The sequence below is a fragment of the Chiloscyllium plagiosum genome, chromosome 24, assembly GCF_004010195.1.
Source record: "Chiloscyllium plagiosum isolate BGI_BamShark_2017 chromosome 24, ASM401019v2, whole genome shotgun sequence".
Lineage (NCBI taxonomy): Eukaryota > Metazoa > Chordata > Chondrichthyes > Orectolobiformes > Hemiscylliidae > Chiloscyllium > Chiloscyllium plagiosum.
Window position 1 is genome coordinate 52,098,968 of NC_057733.1, and position 19,052 is coordinate 52,118,019.

The window sequence follows — 19,052 nt, forward strand, 5'->3', positions numbered from 1 at the left end:
TTTAGCCCAGTACGCATTAAATCGTTCATACTTGTGGCAAACTAGGTCAATAAGCAACTGAAAAACAATATATATAAAAACCTTTCTGAAAAGATTGTGGAGTGAATGCATGGTTTATGGATGTAGAATTGACCACCCTAACGTTTTTCTAAAATTGGAATTTATTTCTTCCTTCCTGTAGCCCTGCCATGGGACAGGCTGAGGCTGAATCTTATTGTCCTCTCAGTCTGAGGCAAGTCAGATTTCATTTTATTCCTTTCCAGGGGCTTTCACAGCTTTTTATGGCTGTTGGATTTCTCTGTCCCCAAACTTGTAGCAAGTTTGGTGAAGGCCCTTTTTTAAAAATCTATTTTTAGTAACGTATCATGTTGTATTGTGGTTGTATTTGACTTTAAAGCAAAGTGCTATTTGCTGGATATGGGAGCCTAATGCTTGGAGAAATTACAATTTATTGTTCCCATATATCTAAATTATAATTTCTTTCCCATTTTAAACAGTTTTCCAGAATGCACAGACTGAGAAGCTGGTGGGGTCAATGGCATATCAAGAGAGATTACACTTTCAAATTTGTCCAGTTTTTAAAAATATTTTCATTTCCTTGTATCTGGCAAGTGGGACGTTGCTTGGGCTGCACTGATCATTGAACTCTGAGGTCAGAGTGATGTTACATGTCATAACTTGAACTCTGTCTCTAAGTATTTATACATAGTATAACAACAGAGAACTTGTTACATAAATCGAATATCTAGCGCAGCCAATATAGTAGAACTGAAATTGAAACTCCTCTTGTTATTAGCTGCAATTTTATTGCCAAAGTGTTTCAAAAATAGCCTATAGGTGATCCTATGAGCTTCTGTTCTGATCACCGATGTTTCTTGTGCTCAGTAGATTTTGGGCAATTATCATTATTGCTGCTCCTCTGTACGTTGAATTTCACAGCTGATCATAAAGCCCTAAGGATAGGCAGCATAATGGGCACCTTACCCATCGACCCCAGATCGTGGGAAATGGGTCAGCATGAGCTTTTTTAAAAACATTGTGATGCATCTCTATGTGGCATCATGCGCATGCTCAGATGATCACTTGTGGTCCTGAGTTTTTGGAGTATTTTAACAATTAGCATTTCCTCCTAGAGCAAGCTAATTAAAATTATGACCAAGCTGGTTAAAAATCTATGGTGAAAGAAAGACATCACGTGTAGAGATGAGGGCACCTCTTCCATCCCACCCCGAAAGTTAATCCAGAGACAGTTCAATTGTTTAAAACCGAGATATTTGGACACTGAAGGAATTGCAGAATAAAGGTAGGAGTTTGCATTTGGAACTAGCATTGTCTGACAAAAATCACATGACTGACTAATGACCCCTCCCTTTCAGTGTACACTTGATCAAACTGACTGTGATTTCTTTGCTGTGGCATTTGACATGCTGCTTCTCATCAGTATCCAGAAGAATCTTCATTCCACTTTTTCAAGTGCACTTGCAAACAAATTGCACCAGTCAACTTTTAGATGAGCATATCGAGACTCTTGGCTCAGTCTTGTAGTACAGAAGGGGTATGTTTGACCTGCAATTCCCACGCTAGCTCTTAGAGAGCTGACTAGTTTCATTCTCAACTATTTTCTCTTTCTAAACAAAAAACCTGCACACTGGTTCTTGAAGTATATGTCCAGTTTCCTTTTGAAAATTTTTATGAAATCTGATTCCATTATCCTGTCATGCATTCCGGGCCATTAAACCTTCAAATCGTTTCTTATTTCTCCTTTAATTCTTTGTTTTAAATCTGTGACACTGATTGCCATCCAACTTGCCAAAGGAAAGTTTATTGCTGTTTATTCTGTCAAAATGCCTCAATTTTGAGTATCTGTGTTGGGTCTCTTTAACCTCGTTTGCTCTGACCAATCCCAGTTTCTCTAATCTCCCACATCTGTGTTCCTAGTAAATCTCACACATTCAAGTGCTTCCCAGAATTCTATCAAATACTCAATAAAGGGAAAATTAGTGATTTATAAAGTGTGTATCTTATGTTCTTATATTTAGAACCCTTATTTGCAAGGCTAGTTGTCTGGTTAGATTTTGAAAATATCTTCCAGCTTGCCCAGCCACCTTTTAAAGATTTGTACGACCCCCAGCAAAAGTGTTGTTTAGAACATGCTTCTTGGATTTTTCCAAAGTATATTACTTTTATGGTTCAAATTATATTTGACATCAGTGCATGTTTCAAGTATATCTGCCCTCCAGAGGTCTGTGACTGCTCTTGTGCAAATTTCAAAATTGTTCTGTCTTGCCAAAGAGAGATCATTGTTTTCTTTTTATTATAAACATATAAAAATACACATCCTAACTCAGATCCCTGGAAAGTATATGCAATATATTGTTCTACAGGATGTAAGCAGGAAAATCTTGACAAAACTATTAATGGCTAACAAGAAAAGTGGTGGAAGGGTGAACAAGTATTTTGTGTCTTGATTGTAAAATAGTTGGGAAAACTTTCCAAAGACTCTTGAAAACCAATGTGAAAAGCAGAGAGGAACTTAAAACTATCGCCAACACCAGGGAACAGGTACTTGGAAAGCTGTTAGACCTAAAGGCGGACTAGTTCACATAATTTGATCTATATACTAGGGTCTTAAAAAAAAATAGTCCTGAAGGTAATAGATATACTGGTTATGATTTCCTGAATTCTGGGAAAAGTCCCAACAATTTAGGAGATAGCAAATATGACACCTTTTATTCAAAAAGAGGGAAACAGAAAACAGTGAAGTATAGGCTAGTTAGCCTAGCATCTGTATTGGGGAACTTGCTAGAATACATTATTCAGGAGGTTAAAACAATACTTAGGAATTTTCTGTGGAATCAGGCAGGGTTAAAATGGTTTTTTTGAAAAGGAAATTATGTTTTAAGTAATTTATTCGTACTTTGAGAACGTAATAACAGATGTGGTGGATTAAGCAAACCTGTCCGTTATGTACTTGGATTTCCAGAAGATGTTTGATAAAATGTTGCACAAATTAAGAGCTCTGTGGAGGAGTCAACATAGCAGCATGGATTGTTTAGCTAATTTGAAAAAAAAAAAGGATAAATAAGTCTTTTTCTTGGGTTTGCATGCTGTAATTGTGTCTCTGGGATCAGTGATGGGACCTGAATTATTTGCAGTCTGTTTTGAATTAAGAAAAATATGTTAGCTAAATTTGCTTTATGATACTAATATCTAAAAATGAGGACAGAGGACATAAGAGGAACCTAAGTCTGCAAATGGATGCAGATAGGTTATGTGGGCTGAAATTTGATAATGGGAGTAAAAACTTTTCCTAGCTCCCTATTCTGAAATATCAGATACTCAAGTGTGAAGGTTTAAACATTGGTCACCGTCTAACCACATCTCCATAATGGTTATCGTTTTTTAATTTGTAATTAATCTATTTTAAGAATGTTGTCTGTTCAGATATAGTCATCAATATGCACTTTACCTTTTTTTGCAAATTCTGGCCTCATCTACATTGCAGTTTTGCATTAATATGTTCTGTCTGTTCCAGCCACACCCAATTTAGCTAGCACTGTTTGGCTTGTTTAACAAGGCTATTTAATTAACTGAAAGTTCTGTGTCAGCGCTGAGCCTTTGTCTTAAATTTTAGCTTGAGAACAAACTTAGCAATTACATGAAACACATTTTGAGGTACTGTAGCTATCTGCATCTCTCTCGAGTGTAGTCTTCTCTGCTTGTCTTTTTGCACCTCATTTGAACAGAATATAACTGAATTAGAAGCAGTTCAGAGATGGATCCCTTGGCTCATATGAGATGAAGGCTTCACCTTATTAAGAAATGGTGAGCAGGTTAAACCTTTTAATCATTGAATTTTGGGAGAATGGAATTGATCTTACTAAAGCTTAAGGTCCTGAGGAGACCTGGGATGCATATTTCCAAATTTGGAGGAGACAGTTTAAGATTAAGAAGTCTTCCTTTTAAGATGGTTTTTTTTTTTCCCCCCTCAGTGCCATCAGTCCATCGATTCCCTTCTCCACAAAGTAGAGGGGAATGACTTGGATTTTCATCTTAATAACTCAGCCATTCCTTCAGTTATCATTTTACGTTTTATATTAATTAAATAATTTTACATTTTCTTATGGGTACCTGTTAATCATCATCTCCCTTTTTCCTTTCCATCAATCTTAATATAAGCTGGCTAAACACTCCGGACTCCAGTCTGTCTTCTAACCTAACTGCTGGCGCGGTGGGTTAATAATTGGGACACTCAGTGAATAAACAATCTCTCATTGCCTTCTGTTGTGTTCCAAATATTCTATCCAAAATGAACATCATTACAGTTAAAGATTGATTGGGGTGATATGACCTGAACAAGTCAGTTCGCTGGCTGGGGTAAAGTATATTGCTTTTAAAAGTTAACTTCGCTCAAACAGAACTGAAGCAAAGATTGCAGACTCAACATGTTTCATTAATAGCAAGTTAATATCAGTTGGATCTGAAAGGAATTTTTTTTTATACATGGCCTGCCCTACTTATGAAGAGAATGTGATGTCACCTTAATGTTTGCTATCCATTTCTCTGAAGAAAAGCTTGTGCTAAATACTGGAAGTCATCTGGTCTTGAAACTAGCCCAGCATGGCAAGCACCATCCAGAGAGAAGATTCACATGATTTTTAAAGACTGCTAAACTTTAAATGTAAGATAATGTTTTGTATGTGCAAGTTTGCTTGTGCTAATTTCCAATGAACATGCAAAATTTTTCTCTCAGACCTTGAGACTAATGATTTCAAAAGGACCAGGTCATAGAATCCCAACAGTGTGGCAGCAGGCCATTTGGCATATCCGGTCCATACTGATCCTCTGAAGAGCATGCCACCCAACCCCCCATATTTCCCACAAGTAATCCACCAGCCTGCACATTCTGGGGCACTATGGACAATTTTAGTATAGCCAGTCCACCTAACCTGCATATCTTTGGACTGTGGCAGGAAACCCACGCAGGCACAGGGAGAATGTGCAAGCTCCACACACAGTCATCCCTAGCTGGAATTGAACTCTGGATCCTGGCACCGTGAGGCAACAGTGCCAGCCACCCACATGTCTTTGTAGATTGAAATAGTGACCCCAAAAGTTTGAAACCTTTATTGTAATGGCAAACTTCAAGCTTCTGACTAACTTAATTTCTATTTAGATTTCAGAACTGCATTTCTTCTAATCCTTTCCAAAAAGTCAACTGATTTCATGTTGTTAAAGAAGCTGTGAAGCAGAGATGGGCTACACAATATTGCTAAGTTGGTGAAGGGGATTGGAACTTGTAGTTTGAGTGGCTACGAGTGGGTTAGAATTATTAGTTGGGACTGAGATGCAATAACGAATTCTGCTTTATTTGTTTTGCAGCCTTAAGTTGTGTGAATGTTTTATCTTGCAGCATAATGTTCCTATGCAGCACAGGACAAATGAATAAACGTAATGGTTTCTATCATTATTTAAGTGCAAGGTTTCACTTTTGATGCAGTTATCTGTCTAGCATTAGAACAAGTATATTAAAGGGAGAAATTCCTTTATTGCATGGCTTCAAGGCATAAAATATCTCCTTAATAAAAAAAAATTACCTGCCTAATTTCTGAAGTATGCCACAAACTGGGATTTGCAGGATCCATTAATTCATTTAGTGCCCTTATGCTAGTGTTTTCTGCATTAAGTTTTGGACAATTGAGTATATTTAATTTCATTTGATTAGTGTAGTTTATGTCTAAGTATATTTATTTCATTTTCCTTATATTCCATTTGGCACTTCACCATGGTGAAAGCCAGTGGTAAAATGCTAAGTCAGCACTGAATGGAAAATGTCACCCTCTAATTTGCAATGTTGCAAACTTTTTTTTAAGTTATCAGTGATTTCCATTCAGATGAATGGGTTCTCAAATGTTCAGCTTATATTAATATGGAAGTTCCCTGCACCCGAAACTGAGATTTTTCTTCAACATAATTTTTGTTTCAGTTAACTATAACAGCAGCGTTCCGTCACTTGCTTTTTAACGTGTAGGAAAGGAAATGCCAAGAGCTCTGGCAGTACAGGTTAGTTTAATCTGTAAGTATCCGTTGTCTCTAAACAGTGTGAATATTAGTGGTGGAAGTTTCCTTCGAAAAGCACATTCAGAACTAATGTCTAATCACTTTTTTATATAAAAAAAAATTAGTGATCGACAGTAAAACCTTTATTGAGTGGTCATGTATACGGCTGCAACACAACACTTTCTGCTATAAGTGGTTCTGTAAGAATCTGAAAAGAACAGACCTTTGTGCTGAATGCTTATTTTTATGGCTATTTATCTGAATTTTGGTTGATTTCTAAATCTATTACACCAAATATAATAAAGGATCGCATCAGACATTAGCTAAAATTGAAGTCTTGTTGGGTAAATACTCTAGGGAGGGCACTGACTAAAGAAGTCCCAAACTTACTTGTTCATCTACTGAGTTTATTGAGCAGATTTTTCCAGGAAGTCTTTGGTCTTCAGACCTACATAGGATCTGTCTCAATTGCAATGATTTCCACACTCAATAGTCAATTGTCTAACCTCATAGGAGGAATGAATACTAGTGCTCAAGAAACTGTACCCTGTAAGAGTTGGTACCTTCCTGGAAGAAGGGAGCAAATGAGAAAAATTGAGATAAACTATAATTGATGAATATATTACTTTTTATCCAACCCACCCCCAGCCCACATGCAGCATCGTGAAGACCAATCCACTATTATGTCTCGGCAACGCACCCATCTACTGCATTTCTTTACGGTTTTTGTTCAGTTGTTGGAAATGTGTGAATGGTTTTGTGCGGGCCTTTATTCAATTAATGAAGCTGGTGACAAGAAATCCTTAAGTAGGGCACCTATGTTGCAATATCATAATAAAACTGACTGGAGCACTACTGTCTCAGCATATTCCTGGAAATGGTACAACTCAAGTTGCAGAAATTCTAACCCTTATCATCATGTATGGTCACTAGCTGTATCTAAACCGAGCAGCAATTCTGGTGATTACCCAAGAAGTGTTTTGAGAATGGTGTCTTGGCAATATGCATTAAATTAGTGACTCAAACTTGTTGGCTACTTTTAAGTTTCAAAACTTCTATCACCCTTTATTTGTTGCACAAACATTGTGTTAACTTCCAAGGGCAAAATGTTGTAGAATTATGATATGCTACATAAAATGCATTTTTATTTTAGCAGTCTACTAAGTCATCAGGATATGAAGTGTGAGAAACTGGAGGCAGTATCCTTTTCCTAATGAACACGTGTATACCCTCTATTTCCTTTTGACTTTTAAAAGCTTTCCTTTGTTCGTTTATCAAAGTGTGGTGTACTCCCAGAAAATGGCAGGGGTGATCCATTTAAATGAAAATTTAGGCTATATTTGTACAGCCTTTTTAAAGTGTAACATTTAATATAGGTTTTACTGTCGGCAAAATAGAACTGTACCAATTGCATCCAGTTGACACAATCTGCATTTTTTATAACTGACTTTAATTTTATCAAGTAATGTACTGATTTGTCAATTTTGATAAATTCTAGGAATTCTTTGGATTAAAGGTCTCAGTATATCCAAAGTTAAATTGGATGTACTAATACAATACCACCATGTCACAATAACAAATCTGTATGCAACCAATTCATTATTTGGGTATAACACGTGCAAATTTATTTTCTTTCCTCTAAGCTTGCTAGGAAGTCCTTTTTGTCTGATCAATGTACCTCTTTTATTGATATCTCAATTATTGCGACAAGTGGTTGGGGGAAGGGGGTGTGTGAGGGAGAAGAATGCAAACACAACTGAATTGACATAACCCAGAAGAAAAGTTGTTCGAAATGAAGAACCCATGCCTTCGTGACTATTTACGAAGTGTTTTGAGCAAGATCTCTTCAAGCAATGAATTCCTTCAAAGACCACATCAACGTTTGCCTATATCCAGGCCCTAATTAATATAGGTACATACTAGAGTAGTTTTCAGAAAATAGATAACATTAATTACATCCAGTGTTAAACAGAATCTAGGCTGTTCAATCATGATACTGTCTAGTTGTTTTTTCTGTTGTACTGGTCTGCTTAGTTCATTTACCAAACGTCTCCAGAACACTAAAATGTAATCAAAACCAATCAACATTATGTACGTGGTAACTCTTAACTGAATTTTGATGCTAATTTTAATTCATTGACTTAGTCTGGATGCCTTAATTGATGATGTAAAGTTTATAAATCACTTCCTCTTAGTTTGCCATAATATGTAACAAAATAGCAGAACCTTTAATTAGTGATCATTTGACTCCATCTCAGTTTGCACTTTGCCCACTTGGAACTGAAGTTGGGTACCATTTCCTCTTCTGCCCTAGCTCTGCATTAAGTATGGGCAAAGTAATTGTGTTGGGTAGTAGAGTTCTGATCAGAGCATAGCACAGATAAGAATTTAGAAGCTGGTTGCTTGGATCTGGCCTGTCTACTATGGGGACATCGTAGGCCTTTGCCAGCAGGTGCTCATTGTGACTTGATCAAAATCTGATGTTCATTGGGAGTCATAAGTGCACACCTATATCTGCCACTGCAGTGTATTGAAGTATTGAGACTACCTCGATTCAAGGTGGTAAGTAGCACTGCAACAGACTGTTGGTTGTAATCACTTTATAGCCAAATAAATTTTGTTTATAGATATTTTTATAACTTGCAACAAGCATCTGAAGATCCCCTTTTGAGAACACTGATACCATGAGTGTAGCTTTTACTTAGCTATACACGAAGATTTCTTTTTGATGTCTGGGAGCCAATGAAGTATCTGACCTAAGAATTTCAAATTGATGTAGCATATGCAAGGTCCCTACCTTTAAGGGAAAATTAGCTGTACACTATGGAGTCTCAGGCTCCACATATAAAATTTAAAACAATATTAACATTATTGGGCATTTGCCTCAGTTGACAAAGTGGATAAGGAGTATTCTGGTTTTGAATTTATAACTCTAGCATCTCACTTGGTTTAAAAAATAATTCCTTTTTAAACCTCCAGACAGAAACAGGACAACTCAGTATCTAAACAAAGTGCCAGTATGACCAAGTTTACTTAAACAAGGGCCAGATGTCTGGGATCTGAAACTTCTGGTCACCCATAAACCTCAGTTTGAATACCCCTGTTAAGGAGCTCGGCTTATCTTAATGTCTGCATTTGCATTAATTCCTCCGATATTGCCAGAGTTTAGGTTTACATCTGTTGACTGTAGGTAAATAGGAGAAATAGACAAATCAGCTAGACATAGTTTGTTGCAAATATTAGATTTACAAGAAAAGTTAGTTTTTCTCTATCAGTTAATTGTTCAAACTTAAGGTTTGGAAAATGTTGCATATTTTAAATAAAGTTGATCTTTGTCTGGTGTTTCTTGTCCCAATGTTTCTTTACTTGAGATTGGGTTGTTTCTCAAACTTTCAATTCAAATTTCAGGGGCTGATTCAGAGCATATATTCTGAGGCCTCCGCCTTATACACAAACAGTCATGTCCAGTTACTTTGAATACTGTGCTCTATATTTGTTTTTAACAATCTTTGCAACCATCGGTATCTTTATTGTATTAACCATCCTAATTTTGTACAGTTTGTTTTATAGTTGTCACTTTCTTTCACTGTTTAATCACATTTGTGTTGGAAGATCTTAATCTATAGAATGTTACAACGCAGTATGAGCCCTTTGGCCCTCTTGCACCGACCTGTGAAATTAATCTGATACCCATCTAATCTACACCATTCCATTATTATCCATATGTATGTCCAATGCCCATTTAAATGCCCTTAACATCAGCGAGTCTACTACTGCTGCTGCAGGCAGGCCATTCCACGCCCCTACTACTTTGAGTAAAGAAACTACCCCGATATCTGTCCTAAATCGATCAACCCTCAATTTAAAGCTACGTCCCTTTGTGTTAGCCTTCACCATCCGAGGAGAGAGGCTCTCACTGTCCCTCTGATTTTCTTACATGTCTCGATTAAGTCACCTCTCAATCTTCTCTCCAATGAGAACAGCCTCTGTTCCCTCAGTCTTTCCTCTGAAGACCTTCCTTCCATACCAGGCAACATCCTAATAAATCTCCTCTGAACCCTTTCCAAAGCTTCCACTCCTTCCTATAATGTGGTGACCAGATTGTATGCAATACTCTAGGTGCAGCCTTACCAGTGTCTTGTACAACTGACGCATGACTTTGTGGCTCCGAAACTCAACTCAAATCTCCCTACCAATAAACGCCAACACCGTATGCTTAACCCTATCAACCTGGGTGGCAACTTTTGGGGATTAATGCACCTGGACACTGAGATCTCTGTTTATCTACACTGCCAAGAATTTTACCATTAGTCCAGTACTCTGCATTCCTGTTACTAATTCAAAAGTGAATCACCTCCCACTTCTCTGCATTAAACTTCAATTGCCACTTCTCAGCCTAGCTCTGTATCTTATCTTTGTCCCTCTGTAACCCACAATCCTTCGGTTGTATCCTTCAGCACTATCCACAACTCTGCATACCTTACTGTTATCCACAAATTTACTAACCTGTCCTTTATATCCACATCCAGATCATTTATAAAAATGACAAACAGCATTAGCCCTAAAACAGATCCTTACGGCACACCACTGGTAACCGAGCTCCTGGTGAACATTTCCCATCAACCACTACCCTCTGTCTTACAGCTATCCAATTTCTGATCCAAACCGTTAAATCACCTTCAAACCAGAAACTCTTATTTTGTGCAATGGCCTATCGTGTGGAACCTTATCAAACGTCTTACTGATGTCCATATACACACTATTAATCATTTAGCCTTCATCCACCTGTTTTGTCACTTGCTTTAAGAAGTCTGTTAGGTAGGCACAACTTCACTTGCTCAAAACAGTGACTATCCCTAATCAAACTATTCCTTTCCAGATGATTATAAATCCTATCTCTCCATAACCTTTTCCAACATCTTACCCACAACCGAAGTAAGGCTCACTGGCCTATAATCACCAGGGTTGTCCCTATTCCCCTTCTTAAACAAGGAAACAGCATTTGCTATCCTGCAGTCTTATGGCACGAATGTTGACAATGATTACACAAATATCAAAGCCAGAGGCTCTGCAGACTCATTCCTGGCTTCCCAGAGAATCCAAGGATAAATTCCATTCGGCCCAAGGGTCTTGCCTATTTTCAGATCTTTCAAAATTATTAAAACCTCCCCTTTGTCAACCACAATCCCTTCTAATCTAGTAGCAAATATCTCCGTATTCTCACTGACATTGGGAAAGGGCAATGTGAGTACTGACTATAAGTGGCATCAATGTGCATGTGTGATGTCATACAAAATCAGTAGCACTATTCTCCAGAAATATTAGAAGGTGGGGGCTGTTTTAGGCTGAGTGGATCAAATGTTATAATAGCCATGGTTTGGGAACAATTCAGATGTTATTGATGTTAATGGCACATTGTACAATATTGACAAGAATTATATGTATCATAGATACAGCTTAGGTTATTCATCCCATTTTGCCTGTGCCAAAGTTATGAAATAATACTTCAGCGTTAGTCCTTTGCACATAGTTTTTGTTTATAGCTTAGTTTTTTTTCCTCTTTTCAAGAATTTAAGGTCCCTTTGTAAAAGTTGATGCATTTGCTTCCACATCTTTGGTGTTTCATTTGAGGTCAATTTTCATTTTTTAAAATCCTTATGTTGTTTCTGTCTGTTTTCACCAATCACCTTAAATTTCTATTGTCTCGTTACTGACCTTTCTAGAAGACTATTTTGCCTTTTTTTTTTACTGACTTTTGAACACATTGATTCTCCTGTATTTTTGTTGTTAAGCAAAACAGCCCAGCTTCTCTTTCATATTGAAAACAAAGCTGGTTTAGGAATATCTGTGGAATATTTTGAGTCCAGTATGACTCCTATTTGGAACATTGCTAAAGACTGTCTTCCTCTAAAGATGATGGTATGCCTCTTTCACCAGCATCTGCAATTTTTTTAAATCCAAGCTTCTCCAAAAACCTGAAATCCCTGGTATAGTTGTAGAAAATACATGTTATATGTAATATTTTTACATACAATATTAGCACTCAATGCATTGGATTTTTAAAAACCTCAATTTCTTGAAGAGCAATGATTTCAGGAGCTATTGGCATTCTCTTACTTATCATTTTGAGGCCGATGTGAAGTAATATCACTTTCCATGTAGGTTGAATAAGCTTTTTTGTGTCTAGGCAGCCATCCTTTGGTATCTTCATTGACTATGTAAAACCAACTTCTGGGGATTTTTAAAAAATCTTGATCCACGCACCTTTTCAGTTACAACTTGGTTTTGCCAAAAAGAGGGTGTTGAGGCAAGTAAGTAACTGAATGTTGTAATGATCTATTTCTTGCAATAATTCATTTGGACTGACTGGAAAATTGAGACAGTGTGCAGTGAGTCCAACCATCTCAATTTGATCTAAATTCAGCATTCAGGATAATTAAAACAAACCTGTGTGAATATTGTCTGACTCAATTGAAATTTGATTAATTACAATTAATGACAGATTTAAAGTTTGCCAAATTCTGTTTCACTAAAATACATTTGATTGCATCTCTGAGCCTTGATGTCTAAAATAGTTGTGCAGGATTTTTAAAAATGAAACAACTACCATGAAGCTAAGGGACCCCAAGACCCCTCAAGATTGAAGAGTAGCAGAAAAGTAAAGTAAGCAAAGAATAATCAGTGCCAGTAGCTGGCACTGGTTTAGATTTGTAAAGTATTACATAAAAGGATGATGGGTGGACAAAGTACAGAACTGAGTTCAGGGATGAAGACTGTGCAGGAGAATCATCAAACAAAAGTGAGGACAATTCTGAACTGAAGCTTTCATAACCAAAGATTATCTGTGTTAGAACAAATGGGTAGTCATGATCATTTGAGCAAATCCAATTTTACTAAGTACTGTAAGCTAATATGCAATTTAACGTACTGGATCAGCTACTTTAAATCCGGGTGAGGCTCTAATGATATCCTGGTAGTGTCCCTTCCTCAGAGCCAAAGGACTGGAGTTCAAGCTCCAGAGGTGTGTGTAATAAACCTGCTTTGAACAGGTTGATTTTTAAAAATACATAAATCAGCAAGCAGGCTTTTGAGGAGATTGCAACAGATCTGTCAATGCATTCCCTCAAGGAGAAAGGATTAGTTTTCATATCATTGGATGGAAAGGAAAAGGTAAAAATAATACATAAAACACTAGGTTCAGAATTCAGGGATCAGATTTAAAAAGAAAATTATAAAAACAATGAGAGCTTGAGTAAATATTGGTAAGTAAAATTGAGAAAACCCAAAGGTATGGTTCAAGAGCAAGACAAAGGGCGAAAAAGCCTGAGAAACCCAAGAATTTAATTGTACAGACTTGCTAGCCTGATTCTGTCGTCAATCCCATTTAATTCCTCAGCTGACTTGTGCTTTGACAGTTGTACCTGCACAGCCCTTTTTTTGCCTGACTGGAGGCTATTCATGACCAATGCCTCAATGTCAGATCATTGTCTCAGAGTTGTGCTCTGTATTTTGTCCATTATGAACATTGTGATAGAAAGTGTTTCCTTTTCATTACTAAATATCCTCTAAAAATATAATAGTAATGCTCAGTCCAAATCATTTACTTTTTGTGGTGTCATCAATGATTTAAACTGTAATCCAGCTCCATAATTAAGTTTGCATCCAGAGCAATTAACCACTTGCCCAAGTATTGAGATGATGTACGATGCAAGTTGTAGGAAGATGTCAAAAGTAATTTTGATACAAGTGAATAGAATTTAGTATGAAAAGGTGTAGTACACATGATGACGTAACAAAAGGTTTAGGAGAAGTTTAATAAAAGCTTTCAGTTGAGGTTGACGGTGGTTATTGAGTTCATTTTATTACATGTACATTATCACAGTCAAAATAATTACTGCAGTGACAAATCTGCAGTAGCATTTGTGTCACTTTAGGCTTGTTTCCTCAGCTATAAAGTTGCTCCCAGTGTTATGGATTTACCCAGTCCCTTCTGTTCATAGTATTTTGACAACCCATTATCCATTTGTTTTCCTTTTCCACTCAAGGTGTCAAATCTTTGAAAAGTGAGAGCCATCTCCCTGTACACTTCGTCCATGGGATTGATGCAAATCAAGCATAAGAATTTGCTCATTTCCTACTTGGTGTTGATGAAATTTGATGTAGGGTGGAAATGTATAGGATAGGTTTAAAATGAGAAAGGAAATGTTTAAAGGAGATGTGCAAGGGAAGTTTTTTAAGAGCGTAGTAGGTGTTCGTAATGCACTACAGAGGTGGTGGTGGAAGCAGAAACCTTAGCAAAGTTTGAAGCGCTCAGATTATAGGTATAAACCAGAGAGGGGGATGTGGACCATGTTCTGGAAGATGGGATTAAAATAGCTTCATGGTGGACTGAAGACCATGTACCTGTGCTGTACTGTCCTAAGACCTGAGTGGAATAATTGTATTCAATTTTACATGCCACGGAGATAAGAATAGGCCATTTAGCCTTTTGAGCCTGTTCCACAGTTCAACAAGATCTTTCACCTCTACCATTTTTCCTGCACTACCTTGTGTTGCTTGATATCTTTAAGTACGTAGAAATCTATCTATCTCCAACTTGAATGTGCTCAATAATTGACCCTCCTCATCTCTGAGAGAATTTCAAAGATTTACCATTCCAGATTGATGGAATTCTTCATCTCAATCTCTTATTGTAGGCTATGGTTCTAGGTGCATGTGAGCCAAGCCAGGGCAGCATCCTTTAGTGTTTATAGTCAAAAAGTGTAGTACTGGGAAAGCACGGTCAGGCAGCATCCGAGGAGCAGGAGAGTTGACGTCTTGAGCATAAGCTCTTCTTCAGAAATGTGGCACTTTTTCACTATGATCTCCAGCATCTGCAGTCCTCACTGTCTCCTTTCTGTATCTCCTCTATTGTGGTTACCCTTCACTGTTCCAAACTCACGTGCAGGCCCAAACTCTTCAATTTCTCCTTGTAGAACAAATTTACCATCTCAGCAGTCTGCTGAAATGTTCGTAAGTTTTCTCCTTGGGGAAGAAGACCATGTTGAACGTATCAAATTCTTAAGGTGGAGTGTGATGTCGGTTCTTCATTAAGATGGACAGTGACATTCCTAAAACTGAGAAAAGTGATGGCTGGGCTCCTCGCTGAGATAATTGTATCATCGGTAGCCACAGGTGAGGTGATGGAAGACTGGAGGTGCCACTATTTAAGAAATGTGATAAGGAAAAGCCAGGGAGCTATAGATCAGTGAGCCTGACATAAGTGGTGGGCAAGTTGTTGGAGGGATCCTGAGTGACAGGATTTACATATTAGCGATTTTTGAGAGGGACTTATATATTTGGAAAGGCAAGGACTAATTAGGGATAGAGTTGGTTTTTAAAAAAGGTGGTCCAGAGTCCGTGTGGTTTAATTAGGGATAGTCAGCATGACTTTGTGTTGGAAATCATGTCTCTAACTTTTTTGAAGAAGAAGTAATGAGAGGATTGATGAAGACAGCACTGCATGTGATCTAGATGGACTTCACTCAGGCTTTTGAAAAGGCTTTGCATGGTAGACTGCAAATTTATGAAATTCTAACCTAATTAGACAAGGTAGATGTCGGAGGGATATCTTGATTCCTGGAGAGTCCAGAAACAGGAGTCACTGTCTTAGGAAACGGGGTAGGTGTTTTAGGATAAAGGTGAGAACATTCTTCACCCAGAGAGGTGTGAGCCTGTGAATGATATGCCACAGGAAACTGTTGAGGCTGAAACATTGAAGACTTTCAAGAAGGTTGTAAATATAGTCTTTGGAATTAATGAGATCAAAGGATATGGGAATGGGGTACTGAGTGGGATGGTCAGCCATAATCATATTGAATAGTGGGGAAGGCTTGAAGGGCGGCATTTTATGAAGTTAAGTTTTCAGTAGGCTTCAACCAAGTGGTACACAGCAATTTGGGCTCATGGGATTGTGGTTGCTGTGGATGAGCTTGACACTTGGTTAATTAAACAATAGAAATGGCCCATTTCAGGCTTTATATTGTAAATTGTGGAGTGGCACAAGGATTTAGACTTGGGCTTTTGATAGTTGCAGTTTGCAATACTGATCTTGATGAGGGAACCAAGGTAGTATATTCAAGTTTCTGATGATATGAAGTGAAGTTTAAAAAATGAACTTTGGGGAGGACAAAGGATACAGAGGTGGTAGATGGTGCAAGTGTGAAATTATCCAGTATTTTTAAAAGATGATACAGATGACTGTAGAGGTTTATAAAATCATGGGCATAGATAAGGTGAATGGTAGGTATCTTTTACTTTTGGGATATTTTGAGACTGGATGGCATGTTTTTTAAGGTCAGAGGAGGATTTTAAAGACATGGGGGCAATCTTTTAGTGGTTTGTGAAACAAACTTGCAGAGGAAATGGTGGATGTGGGTACAGTTAAATGTTTAAAGGCAATTGGATAAGTACATGAATAAGAAATGTTTGGAGGTACATCGGCCAAATCCAGGCAGGTGGGGTTAGTGTAGTTTGGGATTATGGTCAGCATGGACTTGTTGGACCAAAGGGACTGTTTCCGTGCTGTATGACTCTTGATATATAAAGTGACTGATTGATGTGATCTGGCTCAGGAACGGCAAGACTGGGTATTAGATATTCCTGAGTTCAAGATGTTCAAGAAAGGAGGAAGGTTAACAGTATAGTATTAGTTAAGGACAAAGAATGTCTGACGGTTGAAGAATAGAATCAGTTTGGCTAGAACTAAGGAACATAAAAGATTCAATTGAATTCTATTTGTAGTCTAAAGATGACCAACTAGTCGAAAGGAGGCAGGGGAACAGATAAGCAGGTAAATTAGAGATGTGAACATTATAGAATAGTTTTAATGGGAAACTTTAATTATGCAAACAAAGACTGAGAATCTTTTAGTGAATGACTGACTGGAATGAGGGGTGGTGGAGGCAAACAGTAACTGAACAATGGATTACTTTTTTTTAATAGATATTTTTATTAGAAATTTAACATTTTTACAAGTTTACAAAAATAAACAAAACCCTCAAGTACAAACATTGATATACAATTAAATCTTAAATATATAATAGCCAAAATTTAACAAAAGAAAAATACCGAGGAAAAAAACAAAACTCAATCTAACTACTAATCTAACCTACAACTAACCAGAGTGTATATTTAAGTCTCTTACATTATTCAAATAAGAGAAAGAGGAAAAAAAAAACAACTGATAACCCAGAAATTGGGTAGTGAGATACATACTCGGAATGTGTTAACATCAAATGTAAAAAAAACCCGTATTCGTGCGGGATTCCTCTCTTAAGGGGCCCTGGACCAGCCAGGTTCGTAATCTCAATTAAATAAAAGCCCTTGTTAGGATAGCCAAAATATCTGTATTCATATAATTCAAGAAGGGCTGCCATATTTTATAAAATAATTCGGTCTTTTGGTGCACCATATTTGTAAGGAAGTCAAGGGGAATACATTCCATAATTAATCTGTGCCAATTTGAAAGTCCAGGGGGGCCCTCAGTCACCCAGTTTACCAAAATATTTTTCCTTGCACAGAAAGAGAGAATAGAAAATAGTCTTTTCCCGTGCATGTCAAGGGAGGGAAAGTTCGAAAAGCCCAAAAGGAGAGATACAGGGTCCACTTTAATTTCAGTTCCTAAAATTTCTGTCAGGGTACTTGCTACTTTAGTCCAGTATCTACGGATCTTATGACAGGTCCATAGGCAATGTACAAGAGTGCCCACCTCTATTTTACATTTGGGACACATTGGAGATGCTCCTGCCTTAAATTTTGCCAATCGAGCCGGTGCTATATGGGCCCTACGAAGTATCTTTAGCTGGATAGCCTGAGTTCTGTTCAGTTGGTGATTCTTCTGGCGTTTTCCCAAATGTCATTCCACATTTCTATAGAGATTTCTAGTCCCAATTCCTGATCCCATGTTTTAAGCAGATTGTCCATATCTCCCGATACTTCATCATGTAGTAAATGATAAATAGTACTGATGGAGGATACCCCCATTGGTCGTAGTACTCTACATTCTCTATCTGATTTATAAAGACTATCTAATAACGTGGTCTTGTTCTGTATATAGTCTCGAATTTGGAAGTATCGATAGAGGTCTCCATTAGGTAATCCGAATTTCTGACGCAGCTGTTCAAAAGACATCAGGGCCCCATCTTTAAATAGGTCCCCTAGACATGAGATACCCCTGGATCTCCAGAGTTTAAAAGTGGTGTCTGTAAACCCCGGTTGGAATCCCCATGCTCCCACTATCTGCGCATAGGGGGATGTTTTATGTGAGTTGCCCTCATTTTGCCACATTATATTCCAAGCTTTAATGGTGTTTATTATTATAGGGTTTTTACAGTGATCCGTAATGATTTTCCTCTAGTCTCGATACTAACGTTTTAGAAAGGATTTTAAAATCTACATTTAGCAAGGATATTGGTCTGTATGACGTACAATCTTCTGGGACCTTTGCTTTTATAAGGATAAGAGAGATATTTGCCTCTTTCAGCGAAGGCGGGAGACAGCCCTGACTGTATGCGGAGTTATACATGTCCATAAGTGGACCAGCCAATATTCCTGTAAATTCTTTATAGAATTCAGCTTGAAAACCATCTGGGCCAGGTGCCTTACTGCTCTGAAGTTGCCTGATTGCGTCAAGTATTTCTTGGACTATTAGGGGAGCATTTAGGACCGATACCTGTTCCGGAGTTAGGCCCGGAAAGGTCAAATTTTTCAAAAATGATTGCATCCTCCTAGTCCTGTCTTCACAATCCTGCAATTTATATAAATTAGAATAAAATTTTTTAAAGATTGCGTTAATCTTTTTATGATCATGAGTCAAAGTACCCCTGCTTTCCTTGATAGACGTGATAGTTTGAGGGGCCTTTTTTTTCTTTGCAAGAAATGCTAAGTATCTACCCGGTTTATCGCCAAATTCATATAGCCTTTGTTTTGCAAATAATATTTCCCTCTTAGCC

General features: G+C 37.6%; 1 protein-coding gene across 1 annotated transcript in view; it reads left to right on the forward strand.

The window, feature by feature from the left end:
• Positions 1-181: 181 nt before the first annotated feature.
• Positions 182-19,052, forward strand: part of tefm (transcription elongation factor, mitochondrial) — a 101,752-nt gene continuing 82,881 nt past the window's right edge. The window contains exons 1-2 of the mRNA XM_043715115.1: positions 182-232; positions 5,987-6,076. Of these exons, the coding sequence (XP_043571050.1) occupies positions 6,040-6,076 (37 nt within the window). The 5' untranslated portion in view covers positions 182-232; positions 5,987-6,039. The remainder of the gene's footprint in view (positions 233-5,986; positions 6,077-19,052) is intronic.